The 19,181-nt window shown below is 40.8% G+C and overlaps 1 protein-coding gene and 1 long non-coding RNA gene across 2 annotated transcripts in view; one reads left to right on the forward strand and one right to left on the reverse strand.

Annotated features, from left to right (window-relative positions):
• FGF2 (fibroblast growth factor 2) overlaps positions 1-19,181 on the reverse strand; it is a 50,208-nt gene that overhangs the window by 6,062 nt on the left and 24,965 nt on the right. Inside the window, exon 2 of the mRNA XM_074338547.1 lies at positions 10,017-10,120. Coding sequence (XP_074194648.1) covers positions 10,017-10,120 — 104 coding nt within the window. The remainder of the gene's footprint in view (positions 1-10,016; positions 10,121-19,181) is intronic.
• LOC109452465 (uncharacterized) lies at positions 1,233-3,324 on the forward strand. The gene is made up of 3 exons (XR_012498232.1): positions 1,233-1,907; positions 2,477-2,511; positions 3,018-3,324. It is a non-coding gene; the product is annotated as an uncharacterized LOC109452465 (long non-coding RNA).

A 19,181-nucleotide genomic window follows, 5' to 3' on the forward strand; every position in this document is an offset into this window, starting at 1 on the left:
CAAAGGGACACCAAGTAGCACACTACACTTGGGGATACCAAAGTATGGCTTCCAATTAGGTATTTATGGTCGATCCTTCCTCCTCCCAGGGCCAGAGGCAGGTAACCAGTCAGGGGTCATTGTTACTCTTCCAGTGAAACGGTGCTGGAAGGGCAATCTTCCCCCAGAGAAGGAGTAGGAATACTGTTTTTCTAGTCGCTGATGTTTCTAAGGAATAAAAGAGTACTGTACAGAAAACAGCCAATGTATATAATGCCCCAAATTGTATTGGAACATTACACATGACTGGCATTCTCAAAACTCTAACAGATTCTGGCAGTTTCATGGGAGAGAAAACTATGCTGCCTTTTTATTTCAGTCCAACTATTTATGGGGGAGGCAATAGCTAGCTTTACAAATAGCTAGATCTGGAAATACTATTCCAAGTAATGAAGTCTAATAGGCCACCATATTATTTCAGATACATGTTCAAAAATCAACTTCACAGGGTGGCACTGATGATACTTACTGACCTCTGGGGGCAGGGGGTGGGGAATCAATAAATGATTTATTCACTTTAAGGGAAGAAAGGAAAAATCATTTATTTTTCATATTACAATTATAGATGGGTGCTAGAACGATAAACTCATATAGAAAACCATATAATTTTACACATGTTTATATCTCCACATATATTTAAATACAACATGTACACATAGAAACATGTCATAAACCCATGGTTTTGTATGTATGAATATACCAGATTTCCCCTATGTCTATATATTCAAATCTAGGAAACTTCAGCATTGGGAAAACCCACATTCGGAAAACATGAATCATTTCTCAGATTCTTTGGTTCCAAGAGAAACTAAACAATGACACAAATTGCCAGAAAAAACATAAGACAAGAAAACAATGAAAAGAGCTGGCGTAACTGATAACCGAAATGAACAGTTAAGGGCCGAGAGAGACCTCACAGTGGACAGGTGTCTCAGGTGTGACGGCAGGACAGCAGGTCTGGGGTCGGCTTTGAGAGTTGAGAATGTTACTGCGTATCTACTCGGCTTCACGTTTTGACCATTGTTAACTGAACTGTTTAAAACTGAAATACAAAAACTTATGGAATTTGCTCTTTTTTTTTTTTCAACAAATTACTCATGAAGCAACTTGTCTTTCTGATGCAAATGAATCCCTAGCCTTGTAGAGAAGCACTGCACAAGGTCCCAGCTCTGTGACCCCTGGACTGTCATGTGTGGCTCAGAAAGATTCAAAGGTGGTCACCGTAGAACACGTCCCCAGCCCGCAACCCACACCACGTCTGGGGAAATGGATGACACATTTTGTGTTGACTCAAGTCAACCTCAGTTACTTTGTCAGTTTTCAGTGCCAGTGATAAAAATCTTCCACTTTCCCTCTTGTAGGTTTAAGGTCAGGAGTAGAAAAGTGACAGAAAGCAAAGAGAGGCAAAGTCGGAGCCACCACAAAGATGACACGAAAGGTCTAACTCCCCAGAGCAGACCTACCCACGTCACTCAGTCATCAGGACCCTAAGATGCTCATTTTCTGGTGCTCTGTCAACTTCCAGGGCGCCCCACCTTGCTAGCTGGCACCCCTACAGTGCCTGGCCTACGGGATTACGTGCCATGCCAATAATATCTGCCTTCTCTGCCAGTTCCTACTATTTCACAGAAAAGAAACAGGACCGGGACTACGTGGACACTGCATCATGGAGCCCACAATCGTTTCTTACAGAGGTTACTTGTGCCTTTACAAAACGGGAGGGAAGGAAGACTTGCATCTGTGCCAGGCGCCCAGACAAGTCAACTTACTAAACAACTGTTATACACTTGAAAACAAACTGCATTAATTTTTCAATGGGTCGGAGGCCAAAATTCAACTCTCAAGACGCGTTTAACAGGCCCATGCAGGTACAATGTTCAATTCTATCAGTTTGCAAATTGTCTTTAGTGACTGTGATCTTAACGTACTTGTTAAAAATGGATGTGATACAAGTTTCAGGAACGTTGATAAACATATTTACAGAGCTTTTTTCCTGTCCCCAATGTTTAACTGCTCACCATTGCAAACTTAAGAGAAAAGAGAGTCTTTGATGAAATGACATCGCTGAGGAAGTGGATCAGTAGCTTCTAAGGGCTTATGTCAACGATACCTGGCCTTCAAGCCTTCATTTACAGAGGCCAGGAGCCGGGAAACCTCTTACCTCAGTTACTGACGGCTTTCCCGCACATCATTTTATTTAAATATCACAACAGTCCTGTGACATCGTTATCAGGTACTCAGGAGTGAGGACTCTAAAAGGCGGTGCTCTCAGTGACTTATTTTTAAACTGTAGACACCGTTTGCCCACGTAGCTATCTAACACCTTTCATCAAATTAAATTTTCCTTTACTTTTTTTTGCTAAGAATAATTTGGGGATATAAAAGCTCACAGTTCAGTAATCCATTTACTCATTTAACGTGCATTTTTGTCTTCTAGGCCCTGGGATTGATCAGTGACCACACTGAACAAGTGTACGTGCCTTTATGCTGCTCGGATCAAGCTGGGGGGGACAGGCAGTAAGCAGGCAGAAGAACTGACTGAGTAACTGGTGTGCTCAAATGATAAATCCTACAGAAAGAAAACTGAGTAGGATAAAAAGGATTGGGAGTGGGAGTGGTGGGGCAGAGATTAGATTGCAATACTAAACAGCAATCACGGGGGGTGCCACTGAGAAAGTGACATTTGAGCAGACACTGGGAGGTGAAGGAGTTAAAAGAAGGGCATTTTTAGCAGAGAGAGGGGACAGCCAGTGCCCACGCCCTACAGCAGGGTCAGGCCTGGAGTGTGTGGGGGCAGCAGGAGGCCAGGGTGCACGCAAAGAGAGCTTGAAGGGGAGGGGAGTAGGACACGAGGGCCCAGAGGAAATGAGACAGGAGACTGAAAAGTTATTGTACGTACTTTGGCTCCTACTGAGAAAACGAAAGGCCATTGTAGGCTTTTGAACAGAAAAGTGGCCTGATCTGACATATTTTTCCAGGGCTGCTCCAGCTGCCAAGACGACACTGGGCCAAAGGCAGACACCTCCATTAGAGCCACCAGTTGGAGGCTTGCTCAGGATAAATGGAGACCGGACCACAGTGGTGGCAGCAGGGATGAGAAGCAGCCTGACAGATCAGGCGTGCAGTGTGAGAGACAGAGGCATCCAGGATGGCACTGTGTTCTTGAATGAGGACTTACTAAGACGGGGAGGCTCTGCGAGGGAACTCACAGGGGACAGTTAGGAATTCCGTTTTGAACACGTTGGGTTTGGGATGACTATTAAACATCCTCACAGAGATAATGAATCAGTGAGCACACACTACGCGACAGACGTATCACGGAACCCTCTTTCCCTCTTGCTAATGCTAATAACCAGAGAACTGGAAGTTTTAAAGTAATTACCATGGAATGCTAGAAAGTGTGTTGAGTTACGAGAGTTGAGAATAATAAGCCATCATTCTCAGTTCCAAGAAGTATGGAACCTACAGGGGGAGTGTGTACATGCATGTATGAGAGGGACACAACTCTGTGTTAGCAGTGGGCACGTGGGAGGCCATCCCCGAGACCAGCTTAGCTCAGGGTCCTTTGCAAGGGGCGCAGGACCCTCTGTTGGCGGTGATGACAGTGACGCTAATGAGTTTACAGATGATGCTGGTAGTTCGACCCCTTGTAGGGGTATCGGAATAGGGAAGAATCAAAGAGAGTTTGAAACAGTAGAGTCAACATTTTAAATAGTTTGGCTTGTTTTTGTCTAGACATTTAATTTCCTTTGAAATTTCAAAAAGAAAGGAAAGTGATGTGAGATATGAATACATATGGAAAAAGTGATCCAAGGAGATGGTGGGAAATAGGTTTCTCACTATTGGGGGTTACAGACAAGCAAGAGCGGGGCGGCTAAAATGACCCATGCGATACTGGTGGCTTAGGGTTGGCCACACAGTATGGCCTCCTGTTTAGCTTACTGTATTTACAGATATGTGTGTATCCCCAGGTGCGCAGATGCCCGCATTTCTTGCTCTGTTGGGTGAGAGGCCTAGGAGGAAACACATCTCAGTAGTAAGTAGCAACAAGCTACCCAGCATCCAGTTTCCCTAACGCCATTTTCCAGTCAAAGGAACCAAGGTTCCTTAGGGACACGGCTCATTCTAGGCTGCAGGAGGGGCTGTACGAGCTGAGCCTAGAGGGTCTTGTAGGCCATAAAATGAGGCAGTGCTCAAAAAGAAATCCCACACTGATTGGGGTATGTGAAAGGGACATGGGAGCCAACTGAAAAAGCTCCCAAAGGCCAAAGCTAGAACAATCTGAACAACAAAATAAAAAACTCATTATTGGATTATGACCCAAAGTATAAAATAAATGTCCACGAGTATATGCTGATATAAATGACTGAATAAATAAATAAATGGAGAACAGACAAATTTCTCACACAAAAGAATTCCAAATAATTTATGTAGCTACTCCCCCCTCAACGACATGGAGCCCCACATCCCTTAAAATGTGGACTCTGTACAGCGACTTGCAAAGAATACAGTATGGGGGGGTAACTTTACGCGTCCCCCTGTTCCCCTCCTCGCCTGTCCTATGCCACTGGCTTCACAGTTCTTGTCCACTGCTAAATATTAGATTTGAACCTTATGGCCATTTCCCCATGCTCTGTTTATTGGATTATTTATTCTTTTACAGTACTTTGATTTTGCAGTTTGGCTTAGGAGGGAGTTTGCTCAACATGAATCCAGAAATGCTTTTGCTTACACCACTTCTGAGAATTGAAAACAGACATGATGTAAGTATTAGTGTTGACTAGTTCAGAACAAAATAAAACTTACAAATTGTGAAAAGTTAAAAAGTAAATTGGATCTCAGTTTTGTAATATATATGTAGGTTATGTAAAATGTTATAAGATTGGTTTCTAAAAGAAACAATAATTCTTAGTAGGCAGTAACCTTTGCATTTAATTATATTTGATCATTTAAAAATGATATACATTCCTCTTTAATTGTTGTATTTTTCTGACAAATTTGATCAGTATATATTGTCAATCTGGATAATTGAGCCCTCAAAAATCTGTTTTCTCTACTTTACTTTGTGTGTAGGTTTCATATCTTTGTAAAGGCCCATCAACTAAGAAAGTTCTTCAATAGGTAAAAATGTATTTTACTCTTACAGTAATTAAATGCATATCCTCAGAGAATATAAATACATTTTCATATTTCACTATTATGGATTAACACAAGTTACACCCTCTCAAATACTTACTGAGATATTTTGCTCAGGTTATTACCATCTATAGTCTTTTACAGAAAACAATGGGCAACTTTCTAAGCAGATGAAGACCAGGCAGATTGTTTTCCTACCCATGCCAATTGAGATTGTTTGATGATTTAAACGTAAAACTATAATTAATCTCACTTTATGTAATTAAAAAAAAATCTACTACAATTTTGTGAACACTTAAGAAATCCTAATATTTATTCTGGACATCTGTTGCTCATAGCAACAGAATTTATCCCGCTATGGAATGGAATAAAGAGTCTGTTGTGTATTAAAGAACGACTCCACGTCTGCCTCCAAATATAGGCTTTGGTAGTTAAATATAGTTACTCTTTGAACTTTTGTATTTTCTAGCTTTGACGGGGGGGAAAGTCCCTTAAGAAATGTTTTCAAATGGTGAGAAATCCTTCGCCTGAATGCGTTAGTACCATTACTACGTGACGGTACTGGAGGAAAAAATGACGCACAACTTAGTCTTTTTTCATCCTCTCAATGGGTAGTAATCTACCCAATGTGACTTAGAAACCGAAATGTTTTATGTGTCCAGACTAGTCTTCTTTTTGAGGAGAAACTGGAATGTTCTACAAATCACTGTGGGAATCCCACCAGGGTAAAATGCAGGAGAGCCCCGGGGCGCCATTAACGCGGCGGTCTGGAATAGGGCCAGGGAGAAGAATGGAAAGAAGTATGCCTTTGGCAAGTGTAACGGCGTAAGCCCCGTTTCCCTAGGTTATAAGGAGTATCTGCATCCCCAAATGATGCTACTTGTCACAACACTGGATTACAGCAGAAGTTGTTGCTGTTGACAGTTCAATGCCTCTGGGTCTGACTCAGAGAGAAATATGCCACTTCCTGACCCACCAACACCACCTCCTTGGTTTTGGGGTGTGGATAGTTACTTTCTCCTCTGAAGATTGATAGAGCCCACCCGGACTAATTTGAAAGAGATACGACTGCTGCTGAAAACGCATGGCAGCGAGCCATACAAATTGAGTGGTAAGATTAGGGATTAATTTGTGAACTTGGCAGGAATCGATCCTATGATGGGAGCTGGAACAACCAGGTCTTGGCTGATGCCATTCCTCAAAGGAAACTGATAATTCCTGACTTTTCCATTTATGTGGAATAGCTGTAGCTTTGTCCCTACAGAAGAGTTTCTGATAGATTCCTAAGCATTGCTAAATTAACTCTTACTGTATCAGGAAGAATGAACACATCCAAGGAAACAGAAACACATTTAAGACTAAATAAAATGCTGTGACCTTAATCTTGTGAAAGGTCCTGGTTAGCTAAGGAAGAAATGAGATAACAGTTTATTTCACAGCACTTTACACTTCTGATGGTACAGAATCAACAGTTTGGGAAGCTTAATGCCTGTTTACCAAGAGAAGACGTCAGAATTCTCCAATTTGCAGAGAATTCTGTAAGAATGAGAAGGCAGTTCATTTTCAGGTCTATTGTCTTAAATTCATCCCGTTTTATGGACCCCAGTAGTTTCAGAGATGCACTTTATATAAAGTAGCTGCTGTTTTCATCACTTTGACAACTATAGAGCTTTTTATCATTAGAGATGTACCTACATTCCGGACTATATTCTCGAGATGAAAGCCACTCCAATGACTATCTTACAGGGCCACCAGGATTCCACTCACTGGGTCTTCTAATCTCAGTGAGTGGAAAACCACTGGGTAACAATCTCAAATCACTCATTGAGCCAGATTAAGACAGAGAAGAGGCTAGAGCTTTAAAACCATTTGACTAGTGTTGTCCATAGTCAGTTATAACAGAAGCCAATCTGTGCATCTCCTTTTTTCCTCCACCACTTTCACTGTCTGACAGTAGCCAAACCAACACGACTGCAGAAGCCACAGTGATTCACACTATATGTGATTTGTCACATCTTGAGGTGAGAAGAGTAGGGGTAAACCCCTCTTCCTCCTTCTATAAAATCAAGGTCATCCAAAATTACCCACTGATTCACTGTCCTGGAAATATTTAAAATACTACTGTGGTAGACTCCCCACATATTACATCATCCCTTGAATTAACAACAGACTGGTAGGAAAAAAGACAAGAACAGTCGAAGAAGTTAAAGTCCTAGGTAGTCAATCTTTTAGGGCTATTTTTCACCTAGTAAACCTCACCCATTTCCCTGATTTAATTACCACCTCTATGCTGATGACACCCAAATCTGGGTATCGACACAGACCTCTCTAAGCTCCCGACCTGTAATTCCAACTATGTAGTGAACATCTGCAGCAGAATGTCTCTTAGGCAACTTGAACTAGATACCGCGTTTCCCTGAAAATAAGACCTAGCCGGACAATCAGCTCTAATGCGTCTTTTGGAGCAAAAATTAACATAAGACCCGGTATTATATTATGTTAGATAAGACTGGGTCGTATATCATAGTAAAATAAGACCGGGTCTTATATTAATTTTTGCTCCAAAAGACGCATTAGAGCTGACTGTCCGGCTAGGTCTTATTTTCAGGGAAACATGGTAGGTCTACATTTGAACCTGTATTACCTTTTCCCAGAACTTGTGCTTTTCCTCGTCCCCTTTTTCATCTACCTTCTCATCCAAACCAGAAACCTAGGAGCCATCTTTGACTTTCCCCTCTGCTACACTCCTCAATATAAACCATCTCAAGTGCTAGCAGTCGACTCGGCCTCTCTGCCCCGTTACTGCGAGGTTCTCATCACCACTTGCCTGAACTGGCCTATCTCCACCAGTCTTGGCCCCCTCAAAACCATCCGCTACACTGCTGCCGGCATGATCGTTCTCAAATTCAAATCTGACTGTGTCTTCCACCACTTGTAGCTGCACAGTGTAGGTAGCAGGCAGTCTCCCTACCTCTCCAGCCATATCTCTTCCTTTCCACCTTGTAATTCCTGCACACATTACGCTCCCACAGTAGTGAATTACTTGTAACTCTGGAGATTCACCCAGTAAACGTCCTGCACACATGCCTTTGCAGGTGCTATGTCCTAGAATTATCTACAGTCTCGTCTCCATTCCTGCTGCTCCCAGACTGCCCCATGAACTCCTGCCTCTACAGCAGCTGCAGAAGCCATAGTGATTCACACTGTACGTGTGATTCACACTACCTAGTGGTCATCGTCCTCAACCCAGAGAAGTTGAATCACTTCCTTTCCTGTATTCCTGTATCACAATACTTCTTACTGCCTTTCCTATATTACTAGGCATGTATGCAAGATATAGAACAGTCAAAACCCTTACACATTATCACACTTACTTAGACTTCTGCCCCCCCAGCACTGTGACTCATGAAGGGTGCAGACCAGGCTGGATTCAGTTGTATAACCCTGATGCCAGCACAGCACGTGGCACACTGTATGTGCAGTAAGTATCGGCTATTGTTGAAGAGGATTCTAAAATTTATTCAATAACAGAAATAAAGAGAGCCACTCCACTACACTCAAACTTGTTATTTATCCTGCAAAAACAATATTGGTCGATAATATCAACATAAATATATCTTTGTCAGATGATCAATGTCATGGTTGAAATATTCTTTTTCTCTGTAAATCCATTTCAGTACCTTCAGAAATCCAAAGGTCCTCACTGGAGAAAAAAATTTCAGAAACGATTTGTATAGCGCAATGCACCACAGCTGCTCCGAACTATCAGATCCCCTCTGCGGGATAAGTTACAGAGGGGTCATCACTGGCTGCTGGTATTGGTATTATGGCTGTGGATTGTGTGTACATGTACACACACACTTTTAGGCACATGTCCTATCGGCTCCCCCAATAAGATGGAAGTGGGGTCTGTGTCCTTTATGCTGCTTTATTTCCCTGCACCAGTCCCCACACACTGTGTTTGCTCAACAGACATGTAGTCTGGTTCTAATATTAAAGGTAAAGTTGTCAGGGAGCCTGGGTTAGTGGGAAGAACAGGATCCAGGAGCTAGGACCCTTGACTAGCTGCGATAAAAAGTAAAAGAGGAGAGAGAGAGAGAGAGAGAGAGAGAGAGAGAGAGATCCCTGCCCTAAATGACCTTGTGTACAAACGGGAAATACCACAAGGAGGAAGTAGCCACTTTAGGACCTATTATGTATTAGACCTGATTCTGGCACTTGATATACATGTCCTAATTTAGACCTCCCCCAGGCTCTAGGAGGGCTCGCTGGAGTCTCTGTTTTACAGGGGAGGGAACTGACTCGGAATCATTCTCCTAGGAACACGCGGCTCCTGAGTGGCACAGCCAGTATTTGCACCTTCGTTGACAACTCACTTTTTCAACTCATGTGCTACACTGCAGGTGTTCAGTATGTCAAGTCTGAAAGAAGAAACTGCAAAATGAACACTCAAAAGTTTGTATGTTCATCCCACCGATCTTCAAACAATGCACAATACAAGGCCTTTCTTTATAAACGGGTGGTTTAATAGCTTTGTAGCGAAGGCAGGAAAAGGCAGTGAATTAATGAGTGCTTGTGGCTGGAGTCAAGGCTGCCATGGCTCCCCCAGGTCTGCCTCCCGCCAGCTGTTTCCTGGGTTACTTTACTAGTCCCTCAAAACTTGAGTTTCTGCACATGTGAAATAAAGAGCATAATACTCTATTTTACGGGGTGAATATGTAGACTAAATGATACAATACTTTTAAAACCCTTAGTAAAGATTTAACACATACCCAAACTAGTATAGTAACAGCAACAGCAGATCACAAAGGAAAAACCTACAGAAACAGAGTGTTACTTACGGAAGCCAGTAATCTCCCATCTTCCTTCATAGCGAGATAGCGGTTCGCACACACTCCTTTGATAGACACAACTCCTCTCTCTTCCGCTTGAAGTTGGAGTTTGACTAGAAATAAGAGGGGAAAAATGACCTTTGTAGCATCATAGAAAAAGGAGCCATGTACACATTTATGCAACAGAAGGAAACAGACACCTGAACAAACAGATAATCCACTCTGGAAGATGGGTGAGGTGGGGCACAGACTCGGGACAGACGTCAAATGCTATTTGGACGAGCTGCAGATTTACCACAGCGTGGGTGCCCCTCCCCCCCCCAGGATCCTCCCCCCAACTCTCTCACCCCAGTGTCAGGGAGCAGAGAGGAGTGACAGAACAGAGAAGTTTGTTCCTTTCATGTATAATTAGCCTCTGCTTGGCCCTGTTAACTGCTTAAATTAAAAATATAAAAAAGTGTACATATTTTAAGAGTACAGAAAAATGTAAACTACTTCTGAGAATTTCCATGCCACTGCCTAAGTGTAAACTCTTTAAAAGTTATTTTTAACCAATTCTTCATAAATAAAAAATAATCAAATTGCTCACTATTATCTTTTGGTTTGTATTTCCCTGAGTTTCAACACATCTTATTTCTAGCTTCCCCTCCAACACCATGGCAATGCATTTATCTTCCTTAATGGAGGGATTTGTTTTTTTGCAAATATCTATCTAATAGAAAACCAAAATGCTTCAGCTTAATTTGCTTAGACAATGTGATAAAAGATTTTCAGGACGTAAGACCCTGAAGAGGATGGCCTAGCTATTACATATGTTATCAGTATTAAGCAGACGGGAGGAAAACAAAAACTAGGTATTACATGGTTGTAATAATAATGCCACTTGGACAAATAATCAATTAATTCAAATAAAAATGAAGTTAAGTTTTCTATTTTATTCTTGCAAATCTCTAATTTGCATTCTCCTGCCTAGAACAGCATTCCCCAAAAAGTACTTTGGCTAACACAGGTTACCAAAAAACAGGTTCTCGGGCCAAGTTTACAAAACAACTATGTTGTTTACAGGAAAAGTGCTTCAAATATAAACACACAGGCAAGTTGAAAGTAAAAGTGTAGAAAGAAATTATAATATGCACACCCTAAGTATAAAATGCTGGTGTGGCTACATTAATATCAAATCATGTGGCCTTCAAGGCAAGCGTATAACTAGAGATGAACAGGGTTATATCAAGAAGACATAGAATCTTAAGTGTGTAGCACCTAGTAATAGAACTCTAAAATAACTGAAGCAAAAATTGACAAAAGAAATAAACCAACAAGAGCATGAAATATATGAATAACATTATCAACCAACTTGACCTGACTTTTTTTTTTCTTTTAGGTCATGTAGGTTTCATTCACCTGAGACTTTATTCTCCTCTTAACATCATAGTTATTTGAAAACTATGCTAGAAAACTGAACTCTGCCACCACGGTAAGCCATCCACTGCTTATTTGCCTAGTGGACTTGAGTTGTTCAAATCAATTAACTCCAGCTGAGAAGTTCTTTCTGCAAAGTCACCATGATGTTAAGGAATATCAAGGGCTCTTGTCCTGAGCTATGGGTATTCCTGGTTCCTTTTTATTTTTTTAACAGTCTGAGCTATAATTCACAAATAATACAATTCATTTAAAGTGTACCTACAATTCAGTGGGTTTTGGTAAATTCACAGATTTGTGCAACCATTGCTGCAATTAATTTCAGAACATTTTCATCATTCCATACCATTTAGCGCTCAGCTCCCATGTCCCCAGTGCCACCACCCCAACCCCAGGCTACCACTAATCTACTGCCTGCATCTACAGATTTGCCTATTCTGGATATTTCCTACAAAGGCTCATACAACATGTGGGCTCTGTGACTGGCTTCTTTCACTTAGCACCACGTGTTCAAGGTTCATTCATATTCGTGTAGCTCAGTACTTCATTCCTTTTTACGGCCCAATAGTATTTCATTGACTAGACAGACCACATTTGATTCGCTCATCCATCAGTTAATGGACCTTTGCTTTGTTTCCAATTTTTGGCTATTATGAATAATGCTGCTGTGCACATTCATGTACAAGATTTTGTATGGCTATGTCTTCATTTCTCTTGGATATATACCAAGAAGTCAAATTACTGGGTCATGTGGTAGCTCTACGTTTCATCATTTGAGGGACTGTCAGACTGTTTTCCAAAGTAACCATTTTATATTTCCACTAGAAATTGAGGGTTCCAATTTCTCCACATCCAGAACACACTTATTATAGTCTGTGTTTTGTTTTTTAAATTATAGTCATGCTACTTGGGTGTGAAGTGACATCTTGTAGTTCTGATTTGCATATTTCTGATGGGTAATGATGTGGAGCATCTTTTCATGCGCTTATTGGCTATTTATGTAGCTTCTTTAGAAAAATCTCTATTCAAATCATTGGCTCATTTTTATTAGGTTGTCTTTTTATCATTGTTGTAAGAGTTCTTTATATATCATAGTTGTAAGAGTTCTTTATATATCATAGATACACATTCCTAATCAGATATCTGACTTGCAAATATTTTCTCCCATCCCCTGGGTTGTCTTTTCCCTTCCTTAATGTTGTCCTTTGACATAAACATTTTCAGTTTCATGAAATCCAATTTATCAATTTCATTGTTTCATTGTGCTTTTGGTGTCATTATCTAAAGAAACCATTGCTTAAACCAAGGTCATGAAGGCTTACATTTGTGCTTTTCTCTTAAGAGTTTTAGTTTTACCTTACCCATGTAGGTTGTGATTCATTTGGAGTTGATTTTTATATGTGGTATGAGGGTCAAACTCCATTCTTTTGCATGTGAATATGCCCGAATTGACAAGATCACTACACCCAACATTTGCAGAATGTACATTCTTTTCCAGGAATACTTCCAAGAATAAATTATTACAGGCCATAAGATATGTTGCAAGACATTTAAAAGGGTTGAAATCATATAAAGTATTATATTAGATAATAGTAACAATAAGGTATCTAGAAAATCCCCCAAATATTTGAAGATTAAGCAAGACATTTTTAAATAAAACAGATAAAAGAAATCATAAGGGGAATTAGAAAATATTTCGAATTATATGATAATGAAAACAACATGCCTAAAGGGAAAGTTATAGCTTTAAGTGTTTATATTAGAAAAGAAAAAATTATGGAAAGCTAAGCTTCTACCTTAAGAACTAGAAAAACATGAGCAAATTAAGCCCAAAGGAAGAGCAGAGAGAATACTTACTACGTAAAAATTGTACAGTTGCATATATACAGATTAGTAGAAAATAATCCCAAAGAGTAAAAAATCATTTTGAGGCAATAAAACAAAAATAATATTTACTTTCATATACTTTTTGATATATTAAAAATTGTCTTGGTTGAGCATATGTTACTTTTATAATAAGAACATAATGTTAGCACACCCATCAAAAGCAATGTGTGAACCACGTTTGGATTCTGATGAAAGCAAATCAACTGTAAAAAAAAACCAAAAAAACAATGAAACACCATAGGGGAAATTTTAATACTATCTGGATTATTTTATGCTTCTAAGGGAATTTTTAAATTTTTAGGCATGAGAATGGAACCGTGATTATCTTTTTAAGTCCTTATGTTTTAGAGATACATATTAATCATCTAGGTATATAACAGGTACTAATACATACACGTCACTTATATCATGATTTGTTTAATCATTTTTGAATGATTTGGTGAAATGATATGATGTCTAGGATATACTTCAAAACAATGCACTAGTAGGGAGGGGGAGAAAGAGCCAGTGGAAGTACAGATGGAACAAATCCATCAGGGGACGACAACTGCTGAAGCTGGAGGATGGGTACATGGGGTCCGTTGTGCTGGTCCTTCTATTTCTGTGTCTATATTTGAAACTCTCTGTAATAAAAAGTTGTTTGGGTTATAAAAGAACAGAAAGTAACCAAAGCCCATTCATTGAGCAATTAGTGTTAAATGTAGGTAACAATATATTGAAGGGTATTCTCTTAGACCATTCCAGCTTCTGTAACAAAAGTACTGTAGACTCAATGACTTAAGCAACAGACATTTATTTCTCACAATTCTGAACGCTGAGCAATGCAAGATCAAGGTGCTGTGAGGGCACTCTTCCTGGTTCACAAACAGCTGTCTCCTCCCTGTGCCCTCACGGAGAAGGGGCTGGGGAGTCTGTGGGTCTCTTTTATAAGGACACTGATCGCACTCAGGAGGCTTCCATCCTCATGACCTCACCTCCCAAAGGCTCCACCTCCTAACACCATCACAATGGATGTCAGAATTTCAACGTATACATGTGTGGGGGACACAACCATTCAGTCCATCACAGGTATAAGAGCCGAGTTCATGTTCCAGATAGAATTCTTGAAATAGTGTGCGGGTCTATACAGTGTGAAATCTCAGCCAGTACAAGGATACTGGACAGTCCGATCCAGTGCAATTAAATCCAGTTACATTCAAGTTAGCTTCTCAGTTGTCACTGTGCCCTGTAGGACTGGCTTCCTGGGGAGCAAAGATACCATAAAAGCATCATACTTGAGAGTTAGAAGACTCTTACGAAGCAAAGCCATGGGCTCTTAGAACAGCAAAGGCCGTAGCCAAAGACACATGTCTTTTGCTGGGGGACAGCGTCTTCTTAAAGGAGTAGTTTTAAATACTGAGTACTTCAAGATGGAGAATGAAAGAAATTATATTACATCGCCACATAAAAAGTACACTAAAAATGTCTACTTTTCCAGGAAATTAAACAACGTAATGAACAGACAAGCTAGCAAAATTCTGTTCTGAATTCTGAAAAATGGAGGATGATGTAATCGTCAACTCTTCCGAACCATAAAAAGGATCCATTCCTTTCTCTGCCTAACCAGGGAATCTATTACCCTCAGCCTAGTTTCTGGAAATAGAAAATCATTAATTTATATTTTTATACTTAGATAAATGTTACAGACTGGTTTTCTCCTTCTGTATACATGAACCCTTCCGCTGATACTTTAATCCAGCTTTTTAGTTATACATTTGAAAAATATCTGCCACAGCTATCAAAAACGGAAAAAAGGTTATCATCCATGATAATAATATGAAGCTTGTCACCTAAAAGTGCTTAATGAATGACTATAAAATGGAACATGCCTTTTTCTGTGTAGTAAGTGCCCACACACATGTCCTCTGGAAAACCCTGTGTGGTCGGTCCCTGCTGCACTTGCTTCACAGTTTAGGATGGGAACCCTCTCGTCTAGACTCTCCTGTCCACCCGTTTCCTCCACTCAGAACATTTTATACCATTCTTGTCCGTCCCTCCCTGCCTGTGAGCTTCTTGGGGGCAGGGAGCTGTGCCTTGTCCCTCTCCGTATTCTATGCACTAGAAGTATCTCGCAAAGGTTTGGTGGATGAAAGCCTCTCAGCAAGAGAAAAACAGGTAAAGAAGCAACCGCAACAATGTCCTCAGTGTCATGCTAGAGGTGACAGGTGCTCTGAGACCACAGGAAGGGACAGCTCGATTATCAGATGGAAAGTCAGGGACTCTTTCTTGGAGGGGTGAGGTCTGAGTTAAGTTCTGAAGGACAGGTAAGAGCCAATCTCATGAACAAGGTTCAGGGTAGGGAGACAAGGGGGAATGAAGGGGTATTCCAGGTAGGGTATCATTCCTTCCAGGACTGAGGCATGAAAGAGCCACACTTGTTCTAAACAGCCAAGTCCTAGCCAGCCGGAGCCATCAGCAAAATCCAGCCTGCGACATGCCACAGGTCCAATAATCCAATTTCCTGAACAGTCAATTACAAGGGAGAGAAACAAGGATGGGAGGCGGATCTGACACCAAACAAGGCTTAAAACAGACATATTTTAGAAGATGAAATGAAAGTAGAATATTTAAGGATGCCTATTGATGTGACGAAACCATTAAGAAATGCAAAGAAGTGATGAAAATGAGAACCTGTAAACTTCCATTGGGAGGCAGGGGCTGTGTTTGGGACGGGACATGGAGAGACTTTGGGGTGTCTGGCTGACTTCTGTCTTCTGACCTGAGTGACAGTTCTGAGAATGTCCACTGAGTGGGAATTCATTAAAGCACAGATTTGTTTTATGTGGTTTTCTGTATCTATGCTATATTTTACATTTTAAAAGTTAAAAAAAAAAATAGACTATGCTAAAAAAGCCTTCCGAAATTGGAACGCAGACGCCGATTTGATCCAGGTCATTTCAGCAAGCCCCACTATATTTCCTTTGTGGATGCACAAAAGTCAACAATTTTGATAAACACAGACTTCTGGTGGCTTTCTAATGTTGATATTAAATCCAGTAAGAGATGAAAGTGAAAAAAAATAGTGTTATCTGATTAAAATTCAACTTTTCTGTTGTAGCATAAAAACAAAAGCTGTAAACAACCAAATTGAATAATCTCATCATTAGGCAAGATCTCAGAGGTCAATCAGTCCCATCACTGCAGTTCCATTTGCAATCCCATCCCATCTACAATATGCACAAGACGCAGTGGGCTAACTTTTACTTGAAAATGTTCAGCAAAGGAGAATTTACCGCCTCTCTAAAACGATTCAGACATGTAAGCAAAGGAACAGAAACTCTGATCGTCATCAGGAAACCCGTCAAATGTGCAAGTGCTCAGGTCATGAGCACGTGACACATTTAGTTCTGCAGTAGAACCAAAATGCCAAATTATTATTTCGACGTAACTACCATTGTTCAAAATATTTTGGAACTCCCCTTTTGGAATTTCCTTCAGAATTTGCATCATTTTCTTTTGAATATGCTCAAGGATGCTAAATCTTAAATCATAATAACAGTTCGTAGGAGCTGTGAAGGGCTTGAGAGATTGTCCAGTGCACCCACCTCGCTGACAAATAAAGAAGCTGACATCTAAAGACGTTTGACCCTGGTTAAAAAATACACATACACACACACACACACACACACACACACATACAAACACACACATATACATATACGTATACGTATACGTATATGTATATGTGAGTTTTCGAAACAGTCAAGTCAGGGTTTCCAAGAACAGTGAGTACATTTATTCACTCAATAAACATGACGAGTAACAGCTATGTGCCAGGTGTGCTTAGCTATAGGAAGCACAAAGAAAAATACAGCATCGGTCTTTGACCCTGAAGAACGTACAGTAGTGTCGAGGAGAAGACAGCTGCTATACAGATAAATAACTAAACAGGCTCAGTGCTGTAAGTGCCGGGCGAGAAAGACACAAGCTACCTCGAGAGCACTCGGAGGTACACCGAACCCAGCAGGGGAGACCAAAGCTTTCCTAGAAGCAGTGACCACTGAATGGGGACGGAAAATCGGCAGGAGTTTATCAGGAAAAGAGAGAGTAGGAACAACAACAAAAAGCATCCTTATACGAGTATGTATGACTTCCAAAGGAGAAAGGGTGAGGAAGCATGGCTCCTCCCAGGACCCCAGGGACTCAGGTGTGTGGGCACAGAGTGGGGGTGGAGCGGTGGGGGGGCACCATGGGGCTCTGAATGCCACGTGAAGGAGTCTGATGTGTGAAAGCGACGGAAGAATGAGAGCAGTTAGTGAAAGAGCTGGGATGGAGAGAAGGTGGTAAATTAGTGAGAAAGAAAACAACGAACAGACTGAGGAAGGGGACTGGAGACAGGGAGGCGTCCAGGACGAGTCCAGGTTGCTCTCTGTCTAGGATAACTGGGCAATTGTTGAGGCAGGAAATACAGGAGGAGTGACAAGTTGGCAGGAGAAAACAGTGAGATATGTTCCCTTAAGACATACGTACTGAAAGTCGGTGGAAAATCCAGACAGACATTTCCAGAAGACAGCCAACTCAAAAGAAATCTATGCTAGAAAGAAAGATCTGGTGATTGTAGTGAACTGGCCGCCTTGGGCAGACAGGCTACACCTAAGCCACACAGGGAAATACACAATAGTTGAGAGACAACCCCCTACACCCCCCTGGGCCCAGAAGAATGTGCAGCAACCGAGGATTAAAGGGCAAAGGACAGAATCCTGGGAGCTCCAACATTTATGGGAGGAGGAAGAGCCTGGAAAAGAGTGGTCAGTCCACGCCTGTGCGGGAAGGTATGCATATATACCAGGGGTGCCAAAAAAATGTATACAAGTGGACACTTCGGTCAACATTGCTCAAGCAGCAGTTCGCTGTAATCAGAAGTGTCTGGATGCTGATAGTAACCACTTTGAGCACCTCTTATAATTGCAGAAGTCAAATGTGACTTGGATTCATCTTCTGTTATCGGTATATATTGAGTATTACAATTTTAATACAGTTTTCCTTTCTTAAAATGTGTAGACATATTTTTTAGCACCCTCTGTATATACACATCTAATAGCTACCATACACCACACACACAGATTTGGTAACTAAGGGACAAAACTATTATTCTTTGCAGATGGTACAATTTTCTACATTAAAAATCAAGAGACTAAATGCCATGTGATATTCTGGATTGGATCCTGGCATAGAAAAGAGACATTAGTGGAAAAAGGGGTGCAATCCAAATAAAGTCTGTAGTTAACAGTAATGTACCAGTATCATTTTTTTCAGTTTTGGCAAAAGTGCCACAGTTATGTAAGAAGTTAACCTTAGGGAGAACTGGGTGAAGGGTACAGAGAGACTCCCTGTAAAATCTTTGTAAACCTTCGGTAAATCTAAAATTATTTCCAAATAAAAAGTTTTTTTAAAAGTCAAAATAAAATACAAATGAACTACTAGAAATAATTCAGCAATGTTGCCTGTTATAAGAATATACAAAAATCAACTGAGTTTCTGTAACCCACAGCAAACTGTTGGAATGTGTAATTCATTTAAACAGGTAGTTTTGTGGAGAAAGTTATAAAACTTATTGGAAGTCATTTTTAAAAGACTTAAAAGGGGAGCTATGCATGCTAACAAACGGGAAGACTCACATAGGTAGTTGCCACTTCTCTCCCCCGCAAATAGTCCATAAATTTAATGAAACCCCAAGAGAGTCGGCAGAGGTAGAAAACCAGGACAGGAGGAAAATGAAGTGATGACAGAATCTCAAGTGGGACCTTCCAAAAGACCTTCAGTGCCAACAGGTACCAAAGAAGTCAGGTATAGCGGACTGAAAAGCACTCCTTAACCAAAGCAAGAACT

The sequence above is a fragment of the Rhinolophus sinicus genome, linkage group LG07, assembly GCF_036562045.2.
Source record: "Rhinolophus sinicus isolate RSC01 linkage group LG07, ASM3656204v1, whole genome shotgun sequence".
Classification (NCBI taxonomy): Eukaryota; Metazoa; Chordata; class Mammalia; order Chiroptera; family Rhinolophidae; genus Rhinolophus; species Rhinolophus sinicus.